This window comes from Gouania willdenowi, chromosome 13 (assembly GCF_900634775.1).
Source record: "Gouania willdenowi chromosome 13, fGouWil2.1, whole genome shotgun sequence".
In the NCBI taxonomy this organism is placed as follows: Eukaryota; Metazoa; Chordata; class Actinopteri; order Blenniiformes; family Gobiesocidae; genus Gouania; species Gouania willdenowi.
The window spans coordinates 16,405,735-16,431,927 of NC_041056.1; the positions used below are offsets into that span (position 1 = coordinate 16,405,735).

A 26,193-nucleotide genomic window follows, 5' to 3' on the forward strand; every position below is an offset into this window, starting at 1 on the left:
TGTAGCTCGGGTCTTAACCAGAACAAAGAGATCAGCCTCAGAATAGACTTTAAAGTTCTGCTGCTGGTGTATAAATCTGTGAATGGGTTTGGTCCAGAATACATCAGTGAGATGTTAGTCAGGTATGAACCCAGCAGGTCTCTCAGATCTGTGAACACAGGTGAGACAGTAGAGCCCGGAGTTCACAAAAAAAATAGTGATGCTGCTTTTAGTTGTTATGCTGCAGCAAAGAAGTGGAACAAACTGCAGCAGCAGCATCCAATGTGAATCAAAATTAAATGGACTCCGGGTACACCGGCTTCCTCCCGCAATCCAAAAAAAAAACATGACTGGTTGATTGGAGTCTCTAAATTGCCTATAGGAGTGAATGAGAGTGAGTGCTTGTTTGTCTGTGTTTCCCTGCAATGGACTGGCGCCTTGTCCAGGGTGTACCCCCACCCAGCTCTCATTGGGCGCTGGGCGGGGGATGTTTTCATCATGAGGAATAAATCTTTTTTTTCTTTCTTTTTTTAAACAATCTAGTAAACAGTACTTCTCTGGAGAAAAAGGCTTTGCTGACACCAGAGATCACAGGAGAGGGGCCAGATTGATTTGAGATAAAAGACAGTTAGAAAACCAACTATGATCATAAAAAAACCACACTGAGGTCTTAAACTCAATTCCTAGAGAGCTTCAGTCCTTTATGTTTTAGATGGAGCTTCCTTCTAACAAGAAAATATCTAAAAGATGAACTACAGTAGTCTTAGATTACACCGTGTGATACTCTTATCAGGTGGAAACAAAAGCTCAAACAAACTGCGTGGACTGTCCACTCTCCTCAGAGCTTACATACTTGGGCGCACTGCCGCATAGTAGTTTCCATCAAAATCCTACATGTCCCATGATTCTTAGCGCTTCTCTGTAGTACTTGTTCTCCTGGGGCGTGTTTTAAAAGTGTCACTACTGTCGTAGCTTGTCTGCCAGTCTCTCCTCTGATGCTGTGTTCACACCGGATACGTCACAAAATGACGGTACGTCCTGTTTACATACAAAGTCAATGGTTGCAAAAATCTTTCCTGTGCGGCGGTGCGGTCCGAACCGCACGTCAAGTGCTTTGGCCGTGCAAGCGCCCCCGATTTTATGCATATCCACACAATCGCAAGAGTTGAAAATATTGAACTCCTGTGACCTTTTCGCATGATGAAAGCCAATCAGAGTCTTTGTTGGCGATGACCTCAGACCGTCAACACGGACACCGGTCTGTTTATGTTTATGAGGAGAAAAAGGAGCGCAGCTCCTCACTTCAGCAGGCAGTGAAACTCACCGAGTTGGATGTGTCGCTGGTGGGCGGTGCTTCGCTTCAGACGTGGGTATGAAGCAAATGGGGACATTTTTTGATAACCCCGATGACCCTGCAGTACGTTTCGTGCGGTAGATGCATCCGGTGTTGCAGAAGACGCATTCGGTGTGAACGCAGCATGAGCTCGTGTTCATCTCTCCTGCTCTGTTTCACCAGGAGGTGAAATGCAGGTCGGTGTTACATTTAATGCGGGCCGATACAATGCCGAACAGTGTTTTATGTGGTACCAACTACGCGGAAGAGTCCTGAACTTTGCATTTAATTGGCCAATCGGACTCCTCCAGACTCTGCGCGGACTCCGTTTTGCAAGTGTCTACCAGAGTATGTTTGAGCCTTTACAGTTTGGGAACTCACAAAACCCCTTGCCTTATAGATTACATTATTGAGCAGTGCGTATTGAATTAAGCTGCTCATATGTACTGAGTCACTCTAAAACTGGACACATCACATCATTGTGTGTGTGCACAGGTGTAAGTCTGTGTGTGTCAGTATGCAGAACTGAGCTGTGGTGATGCACTAATAAAAAATTAGACACTGATGCATCTTCACACCTTCCTCAATCTGCCTGCCGGATCGCACCCGTTACCATGGTGACCAGATGAAACTCACACCTAAAGCTCTAAGTAAAAGAGGACATGCACACATCACATCACTGCTCTCACAAATTTACATACAAACAAAAACTACCATTCGTACTGATGACGACTCCAGCAAACCATCATTTAAAGGTGAGACCTGGACAGAAAAATAAAGCAACACCACAAGCAGAATCACAGGTGGGTAAAAATAGTAATGGTCAGTGAACACACAAAGCCCACCCCTGGTTGAACGTCTGCCATTATATCTTTCATCTAAACCACAAACCCCTCCACCCCCACCCCACCGTACCCTACTGCAACAACATTGAACAGGCCACAACGTCAACAGATTTGGCTGTCAAATAGTGACACGACGCTCTGGCAGGGTCATTTCACAGTGAGGCCAGCTGTCAGCAAACACCCTCCTGCCTCTTCATAAAAGCCTTTTCAAACTCAGCTTTATTGACTAACACAGCCATCTATGGGACATGTGTCATCCTGTCAAGTTGATACCTTGAGATACAGTGTTTCTAATAAATGGTCACCAATGAGAACATTTCAAGTACTGTTAAAGGACTGATAGCCTTACGTGTGCCACCTTGCCAGAAAAGATATTGTAGGTATAACTGGTGAGGCGAGGTACCACCTCTGTTCCAGGACCAACACGTAGAGAAAAAACGAGAACCAATTGACTCCTGCAAACAATTTCAACAAATCGCACCAAGAGAAAAGTCATGCAAACTGGAGGAGAACATGCAAATTCAAGAGTGGAAAAAAGGCCTTTTTGCTGTGCGTGGTTTGCACTTCTACCTAAACAAAGTACAAAATATGCAACACTAAAATTTCCTAGATTTGTCAATAAAGGAAAATATTATGTAATAATTCGAGGAAAATTTTAAGATTTTGTAAGAATGTCGAGGTTTTTTTTTTCTTTTTTTCGACAGTTTAACATTAATAACCAGATTTGGCCCCAGGGTTATGAGTTTGACACAGGGCTTTAGAGCATCTAATTTGGCCTGCACGTGCAAGTAAAAAAGACAGGAAAAACATGAAGCATTGTGTAAATTATCAATAATTTAGTTGTAGATATCTTAACTACCACAAATACACAAATTCAATAAAACTCCACAATATTTACCTGGGCTCATAGTTTTCCCATGTTTATATCTTGTGATGTGATTGTCATTTTTAACCGCACATTGTTGATAGAACTCAAACTACTGTGATTTTCATCAAAATTCCCACAAATTAAATAAGAAATTGCCACAAAATAAAGAAAATTTAACGAGAAGATCCTGCAGAGACTGATATCTGTCACTTACTGCTTGGATGTTGTCGGCCCTGAGCACCTGAAGTAAAATGAGTTGGACATGCCTGTAGATGGTAATTGTTAAAATTTGATAAACAACATACTGATGGGAAAGAAAAGATACTCTCAGAAAGCTATCTTTACGTTCATGTTAACATTGTAAGTGTTTGTGTAATTGCACGCTAGGGCTTGTTCCTTTGCGCATTTTTTATCAAATAACTCCATCAGTTGATCAATACTCAACATACTCCCACTGAGCTCTTATCACACCACCATGATAGTGTGGCTTTAACAGGCTCACAAACACACACACACACACACACACACACACACACACACACACACACACACACGTGGACAAACACACAAAGTTAAGAGTCAAACAGGCTGCCTGAGTCTCACGACCCTCACACAGAGGGATCCGTGACAAGAGAGAGGGGAATCCAACAGCAAGCATTATTGATCCAGACTGGAAACCCCCTCAGGCCATACACAATCACATACACAACAGTTCAATCAATGACTGCTCCAGTGTAAAGGACATAGGCATACAAACAGGCTCGCAAACACACACACTTGCCTTCAAATGGACACCCACGCACACTGCAGGGAGACAAAACGGCCTCTCAGCATCAGAGAGGGAGCAATAAGGGGCAGAGGGAGTATGTATCATCTGACCTTAACATTCTCATCTGACACCCAGCAATTTACCATTGCTCTACGGAGCAAATGATCACACTGTATCATGAAAGCATGACACACAAACAAATAGCATTGAGTAGACATGGAGCAGGGCACGAGAGGCTAGGTTTCCAACTGCGAGCGATACTCTCACCATTAAAAATTGAATGATTGGAGGGAAGGGTCAGATGAAGACGTAGATGCAGCTTCAGACAACGGAGAGCCCTGAAGGTGTGGCTGCTCTCTTTTAGGTGACTCTAATGAGCAGCTAAACAGATCCATCACTCATCAAATTACAGCCGCCTCTAGTCCACTCACAGACATCCATCTGTCCTTCCTCACACAGGCACACACGCAAACAGCACACATTACCAAATACCAGATTTACCTCACTTTATCTACCATACAATAAAATTAAGTTTAAATCAATTCATGGCAACTTTCCCTCAGATAATGACTTGTATGAATCAAGGATGTGTATAAAATGAAGGGAAAAAGACTTGGAATGTTCCAGTTTTTACATTTGACATCTGTTGGAGTCTTCTTGTAATCTCTATAATCTACAATAAATTCAATACAGCGTTATGTTCTGCAGGACAGAGTTTGTTTCAATAACTGGTGACAATCATATGATTGATGTTCCTACCGGGGACAATGGAGACCGTGTCCTTCTCCCAGGAAACCACACTGACGTACTCCTGGACAGCTGAGGGGATGAGGCACTTGAACACGGCAACATTACCCCGCATGGAGCGCTGGTCTGCCACGCGGACTGTGTAGGGCTCCCTGAAAACTAGAGAGAAAAAAAGCTACAAGTTAGCCAGAGTTGGGATGTCAGCGGTACAACCTAAACCTAAAGTAGTGAAACTAAAAATATTGCACTGTTAAAAGATACATCAGTATAAACCATAAGAATCATGGTTAAGATATCTCTTTGCATTATTTAAACTGTAAAACCCAGATTAATAGAAAATGTATCATCTTAATCCAAAAACCAAAACAGTTATTCATAGATGACATATTGTTTCTTAATATATATATATATATATATATATATTTATTAAGAAACAAGGAATAAAGAATGTGTTTTGTTCCTTATAAACATTTTTAAAACATAAGTCGAAATATAAAAACTATTGAGGTCAGTACAATAAAACATGGGGGGGGGCAGGGATATGTACAATTTGTTGGTTTTACTATTACCTGCTTTTCAACATACTGATTGTCCTTATTGTGGGCTGTGAAAAAAATCTAGAAGTCTAAAAATGTGATGACAGAAAAACCACTATGACTTACACATGGCTCCGTTCACTAGAATGTGAGTATGTGCAACAAGTAAAGAAAGGAGTGACACATATATGAGCACATATATTAAATATGAAAACAACAGTCAGTAGCTGACCAGATTATCACTCCAGTTAACTCTGTCACATTAAAACTTGTGAGTACAGTATTATGAAATGCTGAATTAGAGCATGTATATTTACGTCCACCAAGGAGGTAATATTTGTCACAGATTTTGACAACATTTTTACAAAAAACAGACCTTATGCCATGGAAATTTCATTTTACATTTTTTAGAGGATCCGAATCAATGTACTGATTCTGGATCAGTTTCAAAAATCTAGAAATCCCTATCTTTCATCAATTCAAAAATTCATATCTTGGTTCGTATTTCGTCAACCTTTATGAATCAGTTATGTCGGGTTGGTTCTTCCATTACTCCACTGTGTTTCATCCGGATTGGATCTGGATTGCATATTCTATGACGGTTTCTATGCCAATACATTTGCATCTACTGTATCGTTATTACGGAGAAATACATTTCTTACAAGCCTTTCAAGTGTGAATGGATTTGCAGAGGTTTGCGTTCTCTTGAGTGCTCTTGTTTCAGGTGTGTGAGGTGAAAATACAGCGACTTGAATCCGATTGGTAGTAATGGGTGTTATTGTTCAATAAGTCTGCCTTTACAGAGGAAGACAGTATTCGCTGAACAATGTAAAGTGCACGCACACACACAACAACACACAGGGAGATGTCCCACCCTCACGTGTGCTCACGCTCCCCCAGCTCTCCGGTGATATAATTAACGCCTAGCCTGGAGGCCAGTTTCCTTGGTCATTAATAATGCTTTATGCCAGTGAACACCGTCACTGGAACCCAGTGGAAACAAAGTCAGTGTCCTTGTCCAAACAGCGAGAAGTCTTTCACCTTAAAGTTTCAGCTCTAATTCCTCAAGTCATGTCCAATGCTTTTCTATCTAACCGCCATAGACTTCAACTTGGAACCTCTTTTCTAACCCACGTGATGAGAATCGAGTCTGGACTAAGACCTTTAAAAATGATAAACCTTATATCAGGCATCAGTTTATATCTAGTCACCTGACATAGACAAGACGGTAATGTAAGTTGAAGCCTAATTCGAAAACAAATCAAACATAAAAGACAATTAATTCTAATCGGGTTTTCAATTCAGTTCTTCATTTAAACACCCCCGGTGCTTTTCATTGAAGCCATCCCTACAGATCAATATCCTGCATCGACAGAGCAGCCAGGGCTGTTGCGGCCGAGCTGATTCTTTCAATCATTTATTTACTCTCTGACAGACCCTGCTGCTGCTTGTCAATACAAGTAAAATCCCTGGTGCACACTGAGCCTCTCATGGAGTGTTTAAAATCGGCCTGACAGCTTGTAAATGTTCGATGCGTTGAATACAGTCATCAAATTCCCCTCCAGTGTTGATTCAGATCCAGTCAAGGTCACCTCAAGTTTCTACTCCTTGTTCGTTAATGCCTCCTTCCTTGACACTTGATATGCTTTTAGAAAGTGTTGTTGAGCCACTTCTCTCATCATTAACATCTGACAAAAGAAGCTCAACGTGTCGACCTGCCCTTGTACACAACCAGCGGCAGCCATGGTGATAGTGCTGCTATTATTGAAATGTTTCTATTTTTAAGTCATGAAAGACAAAGACGATAAGAAATTACGTATCCATCATCTCATGCCTCGCAAAATAATACGAATGGCAGTCCAACTGATTTGTGTGTAAATTGCACTCCCCCTCATCACATGCGCAGCAGAATCATTAGGATGTTACTGATGCTTGACTATATGCAGCCTGGTTGCCTAGAAACGCACTAAACCATGGGCCTGCGCGACTGGGCGCACTGGGAGGCAAGTTCTGTATCACTGTCGCCTCAATAATTAATGACAGGGAAACCAAATACGGCATTTACTTATTCATAAAGCAAGCTGTAAAAACACAGTGAAGAAGGAAGATGTTGAATGGAAAATTTGTGAAAAATACAGTCAACATGAACAAATAAAGCTTTTAATATTGAATGAACATTGTGAACAAAGTAATGAGTCAAATTCAGGGAATATTAAACATTGCACGTGTAAAAAAACATCAGTCATTGTCTTATATAGACATAAAACTTTAACTACTGACTCAACCTAGGCCAACACGACTTAGAGTGATATACTGTTCGTGTAACATGTAATATGAGGTGAGGCTCGCAGAGCAGGTGTCCGTATTTCATTTCAAACTCACATTAGTCTAGGGAGGTGCAGGGAGGTGCACATACCCTTAAACTTTCTAAATAAAATAAAAAATTAAATAAATAAACAGTAAGAAAACAAGCACAAAAGCGAGTTAAATCTCATTATTATCTGAATAAAAAAAGATACATTTTATACGAAAACAAAATGAATGCAATATATTACAAAAATCATTAAAGGCAGGGAACAAATACAAAAAACAGTTAAGTAATTTATAAAGTTGGTGGATTCACATTGAAAATATTTGCTTTAAATATACCATAGGATTAAAAGTCTCTGCCACTAGTGCGTTAACCAGCATTAATTCAGTTTGACCCGACATGGAGGAAATCATATGGAATGAGAAATTTGCTCGTGAAAATATTTTATCAGCCTAACTTTTGGTGGTCTAATCATAGTAGCATGTCACACAACCACATACTCACTCCAGGATCTCGTGGTTGGGGTAGTCTCTCTGCCTGCCTTTATATAATGACACAAACTTGTCGGTTGTACCATGTGATTTGTAAGTGTCGGTTAACGTGTCAATTAACCGACACGTACAAAACTCAACTTAGATTGACTGAGATTAAACAACTCCAAGCAGAAAAGGTTCAAGCTGCTGTAGGCGAAAACATTTTATCAGATAGTGACATGCCGGCAGTTTAAGCCTCTTAGATACTGTAAATAAACTAGAATTTGCATTAATGCCTTAGCATTAGCTGAGCAGTCACATTAACCTAGCATTAGCATTATTCTAGCATTGACATTAGCTTAGCGTTAGCATGAGCCTAGCATTAGCACTAAAGTAGCTTTAGCTGAACATTAGCGATAAGGTTGAAAAAGGTTGAAATGGGTAAAAATTGGTTGAAAAAGTTGAAATGGGATGAAAAAATGTAAAAAAAAAATTTGAAATTGGTTGAAATTGGTTGAAAAAGTTGAAAAAGTTGAAATGGGTTGAAATGGTTTGAAATTTGTTGAAAAGGTTGAAAAAAGTTGAAATGGGTTGCAGGTAAAAGGTTAAATGGTCAAAATTGGTTGAATAACGGCTGGGGATGAAGTTGAAAGTTGAAAAAGCGGAAATTTCCAACAGAACTGAATGGGAAAGAAAACATTTAATAAGTCAAAAACAATAGCATAAATCTCATGAACTTTCTGAATTTTTTGATAGCCTATTCGTCAAAATCGGACAAACGATGTAGAAGGAGTTAGCGCAGATGGAAGAAAAAATTGAAAACAATAGTGAAAATGTCTCCTGCATCCTCACTAATAACCATCCGTGTCACAGTTAGAGTGCGGATCGGGCCGTATTTTCTCATCCGAGGCCGACCCGACAGTGAAAACCTAATTTTTCTTCTTAAAGAAATGACATATGTATGTTTTTTTAAGTGGTAAGCACCAATTCAAGATCAGATCAGTGCATGTGTTTTTTGACGTTATTTTATTTACATTGTTGATCGAAAGCTGCTAATTTCATATTATTATTTAAGTTAAAAACAGAGTTAAAATAATTGAATTCATAATACAGTCTACTGATATTGATTACATACAACATTGAATTTCTATTGTATTCACCTACAGTGGGTTCACTTTAAGAAAACAGCATGCCCCATAATGCTTTGCATGCTTCCCAGATGCTATGTAAGAAAAGACGGGGAACAGTTTTTTTTTCTTCTTCAGAGCAGCTGCTAGTGAATGAATGCCAAGTTATGCCAAGTGATAGTTCCTGCACCTTTTTTGTGTCACCCTTTTTATCTTATATAAAGCCAAGCTTTATTTTCTATTTCTGACATGCTGTGAAGTTATTTTATTTGCAGTTCATCTACAGCACGGGTAACAAGCAAGTGAAACACAAACAAGAGACACGCAAGAGACCCATTGGATCTATTTACATAATAAATGTATCAAAGATAAAGATAATCCATGTTATTGTGCAGTAAAAGGAATGTTTCAATGTTGTGTTCTTTTAAAATTGTCCTCTGCTCCATTCTCCTTGCCCCGCGGATCACTGCTCTCACTGTGCATTCTTCAGGGCTACATCAGCTGTGGCTACTACTGCACTCACTTCAGACTGCGTGCAAACGACACTATGTGAACGAACCCGACCACCTGTTCTAAATACCTGTCCGAACCCGACCCGTCCGGTGCCATCGGGTCCCGTCAGGCTTCGGTCGGGTATCCATCCTCCATCCACAGTATCAGCTCCGGTGATAAATAAATGAGAAAGTGTCTATTTGAACAGTTGCCGAAGTACACGTACGTAGTGTCTTAGGTTTAGGGTTAGATTATAACCCATTATCGCAACAATTTTTAGGGTTAGGGCAAGGTTTAGTCTTAGTCACGCGACCTAAACTGATCAAAGACTGACCTATCACGTGACCTAAACTGGCCAAATAGGTTGACTGCGTACGAATAGAATGTCGGTATATTGATACAGCAACCGTACGGATAGTCACTGCCAACAAACATTCGTTGCATGTTTCCGTGGTGGCTTGGCTGATTTGTTACAGTTACTATAACACTGTGGTGTCACTATGGAGTCTGATTTCTATATCCTGCCCTATGTTCCTTTAGTAAACAGAGTGCTTACGGTGGAGCTGAAAACAAACTTTAAAGAGTAAATTTCAACCAATCTTTTCTCTAGAGCAAATTATCTTCAGTTAATTGTCTCTATTAGGCCTATGGAATTATCATATTTTTTGAATACCAACACACAAGCCTGAAAATAGTTTCTTTATTCCTACAAACTCTCCGTCTCCGGCACCTCTAACAATCTTTAAATTCATGCATTTAAAATTACAAGTGGCATTTAGCATAGTGGAAAAAAAAATGATGTATTAATACTATATTAAAAGAGAATGACTTTTTATCTGCTTCTCAAGATCTGATTGTACTTTACATTTAAAAAAAATACATTACAAAAACAGGAAAATAGAGAGAAATAAATATGTACACAAAAACAAGCAAACCATACAGTCATTTTCAAACATGAAGAGCCATTCAGACAGGTGCTAGTGCTATTATTAGACCACAATCAGCATGCATGGGAAGGGGAAAGAGATGTGAAGATGTGATGAGACGACAAGGAGGAGGAGGAGGAGGAGAGCATACACAGAAAGTGAACAGTGGGTGCAGATATTTTGGGGGTGGCACACTGTGAGCTGTCAGCTGTCCTCATTCTCCAGCACCACCTGAGACACGGGCATGCCACACCCTCCCAGTCACGCCTCTGTTGCCCATGGCAACAACAGGATTTGAGTGCTTTGTATATGCCTCTGGAGGTAATGAGGTGCACTCCCATATGTATGAGAGCCTGGGGAGTTGTGTTTGCCTCAGCATTTAATTGATTATTTGTTGTAATTATTTGGAAGGGAAGGTCATCCTAACATGGAGGTTTGCTAGAAGGTCACGCTCACTCTGGAATGCCTCTATCTCTGCAGAGACTGAACAGGCCATATGGGTGTGCCCGTGTGTGGAGGAGCGAACGGTTGACACTCATGTCACGGGATCTATTAGACACAATCAAAGATCTATAGCTGGGTTTTAACATGACCTGAGAATTCACTTATTTTGAATTCTTTTCACATCTTTTTTAATGTTTTGAGCTGCTTCTCCAAAATGTTTCCTGCCAAACACTCGGACAAAGAGTTGGCAACTACTGAGCCAGCTTGAGGGAAATGACTGTGTGCGTGTGTGTGTGTGTGTGTGTGTGCGAGTGTGTGTGTGCGCGTGTGTGTGTATGTGGTTATGGGACTTTCCAGTCCATGGACAGATGGAGAGACTGGGAGACAGGAGGCTTTCTGGCATGAGCCACACGCATGCTGGTGTGTATATAAGTGAGTGCGTGCACTTGATTGATTGTGTGCGTGTGCAGACGACGTATATTTCGGACACGTGTTTCTAGTGGCTTTCGCGTCAGGTCATGTGCATGCATTTATGAGTTTTAATGTGTGTGTGTGCTTGTGTGAGTGTTTGCGTGTGTGTATATGTGTATACGTGAGGGAGAAGGAACACCTTTCCACTGTTTGTTAGGCATCTCTCTCCAGCTTTGACCTTGGCATGGTATGAGGACAGGTCACTAAACCAACTGTCTGCATGATTATAAGTGTGTCTCATTAACAATAATTTTAATACACCAGGTAAAAATCTAAACCAGGGATGCGTGATAGTTATCAGAACTACAATTTATTGGCCAGTATTGTATGAATCAATTCAATAAGACAAATGTAACCCATTATTGAACCAATAACATACAACTTAATAAATATTACCAAATGCAATATTTGTTTCTAGTTGTTTTCATTGCTTTCTCTATAAAACACAGAGATTAAGAGGTGTGAACAGGGGGGTATGAAAAATATTGAAAACAGGTGCATTTGTTCAACCAATAATTAATATGCCATCAAGTTTTTAGGATTCATATAGCTTTGGGCTTTTGGCCTGAAATTGCTAAAGAGAGGGGGTAGAAATCACCACTTCCTTATCTCAGACCAACTTAGAGCATCTCTAACCTCTGGCATTTTATATCAAGTAATTAGACATGCTCACATTGTGTGTCCTGTCCCTCAATATAAGTCTGAGTTCTATATACACTCTTGTGGTGTTTGTAATATCCAGTTTGTATCCAGTAATCAAGTGAATACTGGTTCACTTTCACATGATTTAAAACCACGTATTTACAGACAAGACTTATCAAGTTTGGTTATTGTGAACCTTCATAAGTCTTGCCAACCTCCTAGTTAGCTTAGCATAAATACCTATCACATTATAAATCCATTTAAATGGGTGTTAAAGAACTTATACGTTTAAGGTAGCACCGAGCATTGTTAAAGACTAACTGAACCCCAAAACCACTTTTTTCTGTTGAATACAAATGTATTTGGGTGTGAAGTAGTGCTCTTGATTGATTCTGGTCCAAATATCAACATTTTAGTCAAAATATTTCAATTTGGCGTATGTTGTTGTAAAATGTCAGAGTGACTGCCTTCTATGGGTTGAAACCAGGCTATTACAATTGATTTTTGCTCTTGGCTGAGAAAAAGATCATGTGATGTTTTGGGACCATCTTGCGTTACAAACAAGCACTGTTGGCCCCGCCCCTCTTATGAAAACTAGCACCTGTGGGCTCTACAATGTGTGATGGGTAGGTTGGATTGAGAGAAGAGAGAATAGGTACATTGAGTAATGGGTAGCTAGTTAACATAGCATATATTGTTCATTATAGATTTTATAATATAGACTGGGCGTGTCTTAACTGCTCCAAGAGCCCCGCCCATAATCAAGGCATTTTTTAAATTTCCCTCCCAGTGGCAGGTCAGGAGAAAGCAGGGGTTTAGTTACTCTTTAAAACTAGAATGTGTTGCAACACTAACACAAACCATTGGTTTTGTATTTTTCTTGGATCAGGGGATTCCAAACCTCACCTGCTTTGACGTGAATGCTTGGACTTCGGATCTTGCCCGCCTGGTTCTCCGCCGTGCAGAAGTACTCGTTGTCATGGATGATGCTGTTATAGGCGGAGGGGGAGAACGAGTAGAGCTGGAGAGTGCCATTGGCGTGCACGTGGCGGATATGGGGAACATCATAAATGTCGTCTCCGGCGGCCAGGTACCAGCGCAGGACAGCATGGGGGGCGCCGCCCGCAGGGCAGGGCAGGGACACCCCCACTGAGCTGGAGAAGGTCACCCGCTGCAGGGAGGCGTTCACAAAGTACAGCCGCGTGGAGACAACATCCTCACTGTTGACTGTTCAGATGAGAAAAAGAAGAGACCTGGGTTACAATGCGGACTTTGGTCGTACTTTAAAGCAGCATTCACATACTTTACAGGTACAAAGAGAAACAAAATCAAGCTATCTGCTATATAGGGGATATAACTATAACTGTTTATAGAAATGACAGACACTAAGAACAATTCTAAATTGCAACAAAAGTATATTTAGACAATCTGAAAAAAAGAAATTGGCAGTTATATATAGACTTAAAGGGCTCCCTGTGTGGTGAGATCTAACTTAAAGCCACTGTAGATCAACTTATGGAAGAAGTTGCAGGTTTCAAACCACTATACACCAGACGTAACAAACACCCACTCAATGATTTTCTAATAAAACTCTACATAGTATCAATAATGAGAGAACATCCAACAATTAATCTTGTTAGTGAGCATTCAACATAAAATATTTAGATGACTCGTCCAATTCACAACATGAGAACAAATGACATCATCATGTTTCATGTATTTCAAATAAACAAAATATGTGCATATTTATTTAAAATAACACCTTCAAAGTACTTTTCTGAACTATGGTATTCCTTAAAATACAACGGATGGAGAGAAAGCATTTTTGTTCAGAATGACGTAGCCATGTTGTAACTGGAGTTTTTCAATACTGCATTTCCCACTTTCTTTATCATACTTTTTTCTTTTTTTAACGGTTTTGCAGTGCCTTCCCTACATTAACATTAACATTATTTGTATTCATTATTGTGGAACACTCAAGGATTAGTGTTGCTGTTTGACGCGTCTATTATTGGGCCAAAGCATGCAGTCAACTGCCTTTTTTTTTTACACATGGGACTCACTAGAGTGACCTGACATCCCAGCAGAAGAGATGGAGAAGACATTATATTGATTCAGAGGAGGAAACTTCAACGAGAGATGTGCCCAAAGGAAGATTAGATATTAGATGAGATAAGATTTTTGCATCACTACTAGCCTGATAAGGAGGTAAGACCTCGATATTTAGTTACCGTATTTTTCGGACTATAAGGTGCACCGGATTATAAGGCGCACCGGTTTGTTATCATCATTATTATTATTATTATTATTATTATTATTAAGATGCATTAAGCGAAATAAAATAGTCAGATAAGTCAAACTTTATTCAACTCATTAACAATAACTCTCAACATTGTTCAGGTTTAACACATAAAATACAGAACAATACACTCACTTTTTCAGGTCAGTATGTTGAAGCGCAGTAGTTAATTTCATACATAAGGCGCACCTGATTATAAGGCGCACTGCCGATTTTTGAGAAAATTAAAGGATTTTAAGTGCGCCTTATAGTCCGAAAAATACGGTACTTATGACAAACGTTACCTGACCAAACCTCTAGTAATAAACATTATCTTTTGATAGAGTTTGCAGTTAAAATACATACAAGTGGCTTACCTTTTGAGTAATTTTAAGAGTAAACCTAATATTTGCATGTATGTTCGTATTGTGGAGCGTATAGGTTAAAAACGTTAAATCTGTGTTTTTACAATTGGCTTCACACATCCAGTTATGCTAAAAAAGACTCCAGGGTTCTCGCCAGCTCTGTTGAGTGTAGGGGCCCCCGACGTTGTAACTTTGCCCCCCTACGGAGCAATGGCGCCCCCTACGATCAGTTTTTAGCAATGTGAGAATTTTCAGTTGTTTTTTCCATGTTTAATTGGTACCGTCGTAATAACTGTTGCACACTTGGAAAAAAAAGGGACTCCCATGAGTGCACGGGTTATTTGAACTCTCTTTTAAATCTGAATAACCGAAAAACACATACATCAACCGCACCGTCTATTTAATACAGACAACCTGCTCCAACCTGAGGACCCCTGCAGCCATTGAGCTGCCCTCGATGCTGCTTGTGTGCACCCTCTGCTTACGTAACCATAATCACCATCCACGTATTTAAGCTCAGAGGAGCGCGGACAGTCCGGACGCCGCTTACCAGGGCCGTGGACATGGTTACCAGCGGCGAAAGAGCCCTCTCACTCTGGCATGGACTGTCCTCAGTGCGCCCCGACACTGGGACCATATCACAACAGTGGCGATATCGGCCACCCACTCGACCCATCTAGAAACACGGACCGCTGTGTAACTGCACAGCAGAGCACAGTGAATGGAAGCTTGTCGACCAGCTCCTTTTCTTACACAATAATTTGAAAGTGAAGACAGCAACGATTATGAGTAGCTGCACATCTGTCTCAGCACTTACAATCCCTGGCATTAATAATTCACTGTGTTCTTTTATCCATTCATATTTAAAAAACAAATTCCACAAGTGAGAGCTGATATTATAGGTTTTATATGTTTTTAAAGCGGCTTTGATTGTGCACAGCAAAATGTTCAGTTTCCTATGGGATTTATGTTGTTTATTTAAGTTTTGTTTGAAAGTCTTTATTTTTACTGAATAGGTTTACTGTTGAATGTGGTAATTTGGTATAAATAAAGATAATAGTTATACATTTGTTTGATTACTTTAATGAATGGATACCGACACATATACCTTGTTTAAAAGTATGAAATAGCCACAAAGTGAGGAAAAGAAAAAAAGATGCAAAAAAATGTGTGATAATCGTTAATATCATAATAATCGTTGATTATTCGAATCGTAGGTCCCTTAGATAGCACATCCCTAAAGGTAAGGCAGCAACAAAGATTTTTTTTTAAAAACTTTTGTTTCACTTCACAAATTTTGGCCCTCAAAGAGATACAAATTTACAAATTTTCAGCGCCAGCAACTCTCGCTCACGCGCCACACCCCCTATGCTGTGAAAAGTTCCTAGTGAGAACCCTGGACTCCCCCACAACAACAAAAAAACATTCCTTTCTGTTTGCAAATTTACATCCAACCATCTCATCAAACACACATTATCCCAATATTTCAGATGTAATTTATGTATCCATGGAGACCTTTGATAATCTGCTTCTCAACCAGAGCAAAAAAATGGGTCATAGAACTCGACCGCAACACCACCCTTATCTCTCCTGCAGACAGGCTGCGCCGTGAAGGTAAACAAAGCATTCACATGGGTGCTTTAGCAAAGTAATGCACGTCTTAAATCTCTCTGAATAGTTGTGCTTTAAAACAATTCAACAGATAAACAAAGAAGCTGCCAAATGGAATTAGAAAAGATGTAGAACACCAAAAATAATCTAGTTCAAAATAGCCGTATATGAAGCTATCTACATGTATATATAGAGTGGTGTTGGGTAGGGAGGGATGGTGTAGTGTGTGAAGAGTTCAGTTTGGCTGGAAGCCATGGAAGGGGGGGTGGATGCTACGCCCTGAGCCAGAGAATTTTCATTTTAAACAATGATACCTAATTAATCCCTTTTCCTGGGTTTGAGTCAACAATACCAGGATTAGTAAAGTTTAGCATGTGAAAGGAGAAACAAGGATGTGGGCTGTCCATGTCAATTTAAGAACATAATCATGTGGCTATGGTTTACACAGACCCTCCACATGAAGGGATGCCATTTGGTCTGAGATGGAACGCAGAGATGCTCTCAAGGTTTTGGCAGAAATATAGAACAGGAAGTACAGAACGTGTTTATTCTTATCTGCACTTGATGATTTAGTGAAGTTTATGATATAACGTAACTGGAGTGAAACATAAGAAAGGCTTTTAAAAAAAAGTGCAACACAGGGATTTGTAATTGAGTCCAAGCTGACATGTTTTATACCCTCATCTGAATCCCTTCATCTTATCTGAATTACTTGTGTTTTTGTCAATGGGGTTTGTTTTGAAGGAGATATGTCTTAAAGACATTAACACGCCTCATCTTGTCTTTTGCTGCCACGCGAGGAACAAGCAACGGTATTTGATTTGAATTTGTATGCCAGACACAGCGAGAGTTAAACCCACATAATCTCTTTTCACATTTAACACACACAGTCTATCCTCTGTGTAATTGCACTGCTGCGGGAGGCTGCTGTCCAGCTTCCTTGGATCTCATGCACATGTGGGTGTGAGGTGGGACGAGACATGAGTAAGTCAGACGATCTCGCAGGACTGCAGACAGGACATGGGTGGCTGCTTGTCAGGTGCAAAGGTGTTTGGAAACACGGAGTTAGGGGAGTGTCCAAAAGTGTTGAGGTCAAAAAGATGAACGGCTAACGTTAAGTGACTGCTTCGGAGTGGGTTTTGAGTATAAGATTGTAAGTTTGTGTTTTGAATAGATAGAGGAAGATGTATTCATTGTAGAAGCAGGTTCTTCGTGCAAATAACGCAATTTTGGTCGAGTTCAAATCGTATTGTTTTTTTTTAACCCCTGTCAGTCAGTCTAACAGACTGTGAAGACGTGTGATCTGCTCCTTCAGCACCATGGAGAGCAACACCACATTGAGCTGAATAAAAAGCACACAGTTCTTTTTCTGTTGAGCTAAAAAAAGAAAAGACATTTCCACAATCCTAGAAGTTGACTCGAATTGTAGTCTCACTCTTACTCTTTGCAAATGATACATATGAAGAAGGAAATAGTTTTGCTTCAGAAACATTAAAAGGCTTGATTTTAAAGCACAAAGCCATGTGGTTAACAAACTTCAACTTTTTTTTAAAATTTGTTACATTCTGTTTTATTGTGAAGATTTCCAGGTCTCCAAACAAGAGGCATTTATAGCTGTACGCTATAATTGATGCACGCAAAATGCACTGATCAGTCAAAACAATGTGACTACTGTTAATTAAAGTCACTTATAATTTAATCTTGGATAGTAGGAATTTGTCCTCAATGTTAAGTGAGCCAAATCGATTGGTCTCTTTAAACGAATAAGATGGATTACCTCCTAAAAAGCAGTTCTATAGTGACCCATCAACAAGGTCAGTGGTTGCCAAAGCTAATGATACACATGGTGAGTGATGCTGGCCTGAGTGTTCCCATTCAACAGACGACCTATGATTTGGTTCAGTTAATTGAAAAACCTAAATTGTTACTAATTGTCAGGTCTTCCCTTGAAATCAGATGGTATGATCCTGACTTACTGCTGATAGCATTAGACAGGTAAACTTTAAAAACTGGGCCATGGAGCAATGGGTAAATTTAACTGGTCTAAATCATTATCTATTGCGTGGTTCTAAAAAAATGTTTTATCTGTTTTTTGTTTAGTTTTTTATTGAACACTCATTTGAAATCTGTTTTGAATCTTGTGAGCATCTCTCAGATAAATGCTGAGTGAAAAAAAAGATCTAGCAGCTTATCATATCTAGAGCAAACTCATCTCTTTCTTTTTTTTTTACTTTCACAACAAACAGGCAATGACTATTGTTAATGTATATTACAGTTTTTAAAAAGTGAATTTTTGAAGAAAAAAAAAAAGACCACACAATGCTCTAAGAAAAAGGTCCCTCATAGTTATGGAAGTATCTGATCAATAGACAATAAAAGAGAAGCTAATATAAAATTTAAAAAAAACTGATAAGTTGATCACACACATTTCACATTTTTAAAGCTTTCATGAGGGCTTTGTAACAAATGTTTAATAGGGATTTTTCAAGCACAGTAACCCTAAATGTTCCCATGAGTAGAAAGGCTTGCAATATATTTCCAAAACAAACATTATGACAGGCCAAAATCAGGGGAAAAGCCTCTAAAAAGCAACAGCTTATGATGTGAAGGCTAATCGCTTTGTCCTGTGCTATGAATTTGGGTCACTGAGTTCGCATATACACTCATTCGCAACGAGACACGTGTGTACAAACACATGGAAGCAAACCTCAGATTGCACTACACAGATTACAGCCTTGAGCGGAAAAGACCATCATCATGGCGGCGACCACGTGACTTATGGCAGCAATTGTTGAGTTTGGAGAGAAAAAATGTCTAAATTGATGGACGACATCTTTTGGTTATTGTCTTTAAAAAAGAGGATACACATGTGCCAGAGAAAAACCATACGTCACTTGGTGCCAGGGTTTAGATTGTTTAAAGAGTAATAAGAGTAATTAAAACCATTACTATGAGACGCTGTTCTTTTACAAGTTAATTCATCTATTTTACTTCGGAAAAAAGATCAAATAAAACAAAATAAAATGTTATACTGTTGGTTCTGCTTCTCATATGCACTACAAATATACAACAAAAAAATAACAATAAAATAGTGTCTTTCTGATTTGTGTAGCATCAAACCTCAGATGTAATTAGAGTCCTTTTGTTGCCCCAGGCTGCCTTTCCCTAGCAGAGAATAAGGTGCAAAGAGGCAGCATTCATTTATTCATGAACTGTATTTTGATTTCATTTTTTGTGCTCGGATGCACTGATTACAACCAAGAAGGTCATATAAAAAATATGCAGAAACTACTTTTAGGCTGGGTGAAATTACAAGCATTGACTTTTATTTTTTTTAATGTATTTATTTGTAGCTCACACATCCCCCATTCTGTTTTTTTTTTTTTTAACACACTGGCTTGTCTTATTATGTTTTCTTTTTTCCTAAAACATAATTTGCCGAAAAATAAAATACATTGGCTTTTTTCCCCTGTGTTTTTTTGCAGTATATATTAGAATGGAGTATGAATATGTATGCTGGAGAGGGGCAAGGATATTGCTTATGGAGAGCTGCTATGCATAATACAGCTTCTTCTATCTCATCTATATTTACACACACACACACACACACACACACACACACACACACACTCACACACACACACACACACTCACAGTGTGAAGGGAGAGTCGCTACCTTTGTACCAAAAACTGCGATAAAAATGTATAAATCCCTCCTCATTTGCTCACCAACTATGTTCTCCTTTCAAACAGACTCACACAAAGTCAAATAAACACATTTCAGATTGAATTGATACTCTCTCAACAGCAAGTTCACATTCTATGAGCCACACTATGCAGTACACATAAGAGCACAGAACATATTGAGGCCAAATAGTTAAATCTGGTAGCTTCAAGCAACTCAAAGTTATTGATAATCAGCACAGCATAAAGAGCAAACATAAAGAATATGATTGATAAGGAAGCTGTTTCTTTACAACACATGCCTTTAGGCCAGGGAAGTCAAACTCATTTCAGTTCAGGGGCCAAATACGGAGCAGTTTGATCTCAAGTGCCACCGATTATAGGTGGAAAAATGAACAATTTCTATGATTATTGTGCTTTAGTTTGCACTTACGTATAAATGGTTCATAGGCCCCAAAAAAATATCCAATCAATAAGTGACAGATTTTAGTCCCTACAAGATCTTCACTTAAATTTCATTGATTTTGTGACATTGGATATTTAATTTAAGAAAATGCCTTGTATTTTGGTAAGAATTTGGTGAAAATAGCAGGAAATTGGAAATTTGAGATTTCTTTCAACATTTTGAGATTAAAAAAAAATGATATCATCTGATATAGGGATAAGAAAAGTGAGTCCTGCCAATATTGAGAATTTTCCACAAATGAGGGACTGAGATTAGGGCTGCGCGATATGGACCAAAAGTCATATCTCGGTATTTTTTCTAAACATGGCGATATACGATATTAATCTTGAAAATTTTAATTCGAAGGAAGTCTGACCAGGAAGAAAATTCAGGTTTAATATTGCTGATGGATATTGGTGGTATTGTAATTTAAAAGAAAAAAGTCAATATAGTGTGCAGCCCTAACTGAGAAATCTAGAACTGAGGAAGTTGGTTGTTTACACAATGATACATGTTTTCTGTCATTTTTAATTGATCCTGCAGGCCAAATTGGATCCTCGAAAGGGCCTGATTTGGCCCACGGACCTTAAGTTTGACACATGACTGTGATCATGCATAAAGGCTTTAGACAATGTGCCTTTCTGCTTTTTTGTGTCAGATAGGACACTTAACTTTAATTGTGGAGAGGGGGTAAAACAGTGTGTTAGAGATATGAATGTGCACAATACAGTGTGGATGGTAAACACTGTCAATTTTTGCACTGTCAGTAAAACATGAGGCAGCCGTTTTAGCTTTCAAACACTCACATTTGTCCATGAAATGAAATATTTCTGCTGTGAAGGAAGTTTAACTTTGCAGAAAGTCCATAAATAGTTTGATGGTAACCAAATCAGGGAGGTATGGATAGATGATTTGACTCTTTTATTGCATGTGGTGTGTTAAACTGGTTTGTTTCATTCAAAGCACTGCCACCATTACTTCTCTATGAGCACAATGTACTGCTGCATGCTGCTGATGCTGATGCTGCTGCTGATGCTGCTGCTGATGCTGATGCTGAGCACACCTGTTGCGGTAAAGCTTTACATTCATAAGAAATGTGAGCAACATGACGCTGCATTTTGGATAGAGTGGGTAATTGAAAGATGAGTGATTTTTTTTTTTTTTTTTTTTTTTGATAAATTGTAGTTTCTTGATTTAATATAGGCCCATCTTTTTGTGTGGGGAAAAAGTGCACGTTTTAGTTCAAGTGGGAAGTCCGTGAGGCTTTTGCACTGATGAATGGGTCACACTGATCTATTTGAGCTGTTTAAGGAAAAAATGTCAAAAGAGAGGAATTTTTTTATTTTTTTAACGTATGCTAAAATATGAATCTTAACTTAAAACAATTACCCTATACTATAGAACGTGCTGCCACAAATTTGAGATAATAAAGGAAAGGAACAGTTCATCTAGAATGCAACCTCAGCTGTGCCAAAGTTACGCATGCCAAGACACCCGGACCCAAATGTGCGCCCTTTTCCCCCAGATTTTTTAAATTATCATTATATACATTTATTTTATTTTTTTCCCAAACTTCTGCACTTATAAGATAAAAAATAAATAAATCATCCCACTTTAGATTTACACCACTCTTTATAATATTCTAGAAGGTTTTTGTAAAAAAAAAAAGAAAAAAATGTTTTGTAACAATTACACCAATGAGACCAGCAGCAAAGCAGTTATTAGGAGCCAGTTTACATTGCGTGCAAAGGGGGGAAACGGGAAATATTCACGTCACTGTAAACTGTGCTGCAGGAATGAAACTATAGCACCGGAATCTCGTTAATCGATGAAATCATGACAGCAAAAGCTCTTCCTTCATCACGATCTCTGTCGTAATGCAAAACCGCACATTCACACTTTCAGACACCTCAAATTCCACATGAAATGAACAGCCTTTACTGGGTTTCAATACATACAGCTTTCAATAATTATTTCACCGACGTGCCAGTTTCACGGGCCCCGCTTTGGCCTGTCATGGCAGGCCTGACAAAAGCACATTCCCACACATCCCTCACTAGTTTTTCTCCAATATAATGTTGCCTATTTCTATAAAATGACAAGCACGCCTCTGGAATCATGACACAGATTGTGCGCTCTGCCGTCCATCCGGCATCCATCCATCATCATCCATCCACTCTCCGCACATTAGTGCAGGTGTATTGATACGCGCCGTCAAATTAAGCCACAATCCCTTCTCGTGTTGGATTACATGATGTCCAGAAACACGAAAAAAATGAATTTAAAAGAAGATCAGAAAGACTCTGTACCTAATATTACATGGAACAAATGACAGGGGTCGAATAGCGTGTGCGTAGAGGTACGAGCACTGATACACAGCCTCTCTATGCATATGCTAATAGACACAATGAAAAGGCTCTTTAAAATGTAAGAAACATCAGATACACATCAGCCATGAGGCGGTGAAGTACGGTTGGTTTAGTCAAAATGGGGGAAACGTGGCGTTGGGGGAGAAAGAAAAAATAAATAAATAAATAACGACGGGAATGGAAAGTTTGTTTCCACTGCGTTTATTCACACATCTCTCCCATCGCAGCCACTCTTAGCGCTCCAGTAAACACACACACACACACACACACACACACACACACACACACACACACACACGCACACACACACACACACACACACACACACACACACACACACACACACACACACACACACACACACACACACACACACACACACACACACACACACACACACACAAAGCGCATCTTGTTCAGTCACGGGACAGGGAGACGTAGAGTGTGTATAATCGAAATAGAGCCTGTAATCCAATTACATACAACAAAAAACACGCGCGCACACGCACACACACACACACACACACAGCTGCAGCCTGCATGGCAGAGGGCACGACCAAGGCCAAAGATGGCAAGTAGGCAGCAGGCTCCTTCTTTACCTGTCATCTGTCAATGCTTGGATTCGTGGACCTAATTCTATCACCTAATATGATCAGATCATTACCAAGCATTTGTCCAGTCAATGTATTGTTTTCTTTTTAACTAATAGTTGCTATAAAGTCAAAAATGTGCAAAGACGTCGCCTTTAAAAAGACAAGGTGAAGCATTATGTGGTCGCTGCAGTACTTAGAACAAGCCAATCAGTGGGATTTGGTGCCACAGAAAATGGTGGATGAATAATTAGAGCAGTGTTAGCACTGGTACTCTCACATTTCATCAAGGAAAATTATCTCTGATAAACGACCTCCTTTTTAAATAAAAATAAAAATAAAAAAGAAGAAAAAAACAAACGTCCAACTGGGGAAAATTCAAGGCCAGTGTTCAATCCACACATCTCACATAAAATCTATTGACCCTTGTTGTTTCCCATCGCGCGCGCGCACACACACGCAAGCACAAGTCAAGCTTGATGCATGTGTGTATCATTAGTGTGTTCTTTAAAAAAAAAAAAGAAAAGAAAAAACAACTAAAAAAAAAACAAAAACCCGACAAAAAGGACCCCCAAGGGACCCCCTTCCCCACCCCACCCCTCATTTCCAATAACCTTCCCACGAACACACACTTACCACCCATTTGTGCTACAAACGGGACAACTAAAGTCAACAAATGCCCTACAGTTCACTCTCGGACTTTTGCGCGTAAAACCCAGCCAACAGTTGTGGGCATCACCATCTGCGCTCCGGGTCGATCCTTTATCTGTGCGCGCTCCTGCAGATCCTCATCAGCCTCTCCTCCTATTCAACAGCCTCCATATTCACGACACCTCCACGTAATCAGCATGCAAAATGCAAATTGGCTTCAGGATCAGATTTTATACTGCAGTTGGCTTTAGATATTGACTTTTTGGGTCGTGTTCAAAAGATTTTGATGTTGCATTAATATGCACAATGAGTGGTTTAACGATTATTATCAGATGATCACTGTAATCGTGTGAGGGATCTGAGCTTAACTCACAGAGGGAATAATGGCTGACGTGCAGGAAAAGCACAACTACAACACAATCAACGTTATTACATGAACAGTAAAGAGTTTTAGGAGTTTAAATCAAATATCTAGAGCTTTTACTTTTAACATGAATTCAGTCCAATAAAAACGCATCACGCAGACACGCTCGCACACGTAAAAACCAACTTCAGCACCGCCATGGACAAGGGTGGAAACACCTGAGGAGGCGCAATTCAAACCTACCTTCTTGTAAAGAATACAGCAGAAGTAAAGTTACCAGCCACATGCCATTAAAAGCAGTTATATTTCACAGGAATGTGGTGCAGTCCCCCCAAAAGAAGAGTGCACGGCGCAGCGGTGGTGCCAGGCGATGCTCCGTGCATGGAGTGGTGGCGCGGATGCTCCCCGGCGGTGTCTCCAGTCCTGGTCCCACAGTCTCCAGCACTGAGAAACCAGTGTAGGGGGAAGTACCGCCTCTGCCCGGCGTTCTCTCCTCCCCTGAACGGGTCGGGCTGCTGTCGCTCCTCCTCCGGTGTCCTAAAGGTGCGCGGTGGCAGAGTTGAGCCATGCATACAGCGCCAAAGCCAAGGAAACCTTCATGTTACGCACACTACAAGGACACTTCAAACATACAGACAGGCGGACTTTCAGGGGTGAATCTTTGGACAGAGGGTCAGGGGACGTGAAATGTGTCTCATGAAGGGAGAATTCCAAGAGAAAAGGCGCGCAGAGAGGTGACCGAGTGCTTTTGTGAGAGTGGGAATGCGCCTTGTGGTGCGCTCCTGCATGTGGAGGGCACGGACTCTGGAGATGCTCAAATCAAGTTAGAAACTACATATACTACATATAATCACGCTTAAGTTAAAAAATAAAAAAGGTGTTGATCAGCTCTATCTCTTTGAAATGTCAAAAAGGTCAGTAACTGCAGTGAAGTCATTCTGGAATTTCTCTGCAGGGTTGCATTGAAACTTCTGAGAATCATGTTCAGAGTTTTTTTTTTTAAAGGCTGATTGAAATGATGTAATATCATACATTCTTTCAAATTATTATTATTGCTTCAACGAAATCAAGAGTTCACGGGGGGAAAAAACTAAATCTTTCTTAGAATAAAACATCACCATTAAATCTTGTAAAGAAAACATCAGACATCATTGTGTATTTTAATTGACCTCAAAGCTTTTATGTTATTTTAATTGCTAAACAGCACCTGAACCAGCCACAAAACGACATTCAACTTAGCCAGGGCAATGCAATAAGAACAACAAAAAACCAACACACTGTTGTTTTTACTCCCATTTTTCAAAGATCTGAAACATTTTCCATTCACACAAAAGGCCTGTTTCTCTCAAATATTGTTCACAAATGTGTCTAAATTTGTGTTAGTGAGTACTTCTCCTTCTGAGATAATCCATCCACCTCACGGGTGTGGCATGTCAAGATACTTGAATAGACAGCATGACTATTGCACAGGTGGCGTTCATGCTGGTCACAATGAGAGGCCGCTTTAAAGTGTGCAGTTCTATCACACAGCACAATGCCACAGGCGTCTCAAGTTTAAAGGGAGAATGTCATTGGCATGCCGACTGCAGGAATGTCCACCAGAGGTGTTTCCTGTTCATTTCTCTATCATACGTCATCTCCAAAAGTGTTTTAGAAAATTTGGCAGTACATCCAAACTGCCTCACAACCGCAGACCACGTGTAACCACACCAGCTCAGGACCTTCACACCCAGCATCTTCACCTCTAACATGGTCTGAGACCAGTCAACCAGACAGCTGCTGCAACAGTCGGTATGTATAACCAGTGTCCCGCATAAAGTCTGTGTCCGAAATGGCATACTCCGTATATGCACTACAAACTCAGTGAGTTTAT

The 26,193-nt window shown here is 39.8% G+C and overlaps 1 protein-coding gene across 3 annotated transcripts in view; it reads right to left on the reverse strand.

Moving 5' to 3' along the window:
* Positions 1–24,752, reverse strand: part of dscaml1 (Down syndrome cell adhesion molecule like 1) — a 110,332-nt gene extending 85,580 nt beyond the window's left edge. For all 3 annotated transcript variants that reach the window (XR_003675348.1, XM_028464261.1, XM_028464262.1), the window contains exons 1-3: positions 24,564–24,752; positions 12,870–13,190; positions 4,554–4,700 (exon numbers count right to left, since the gene is read on the reverse strand). Coding sequence is in view for 2 of the 3 variants with exons in the window: in XM_028464261.1 (XP_028320062.1) it covers positions 4,554–4,700; positions 12,870–13,190; positions 24,564–24,606 (511 nt within the window). In the remaining variant the exon portion in view is untranslated. The remainder of the gene's footprint in view (positions 1–4,553; positions 4,701–12,869; positions 13,191–24,563) is intronic.
* Between the last annotated feature and the right edge of the window lie 1,441 nt (positions 24,753–26,193).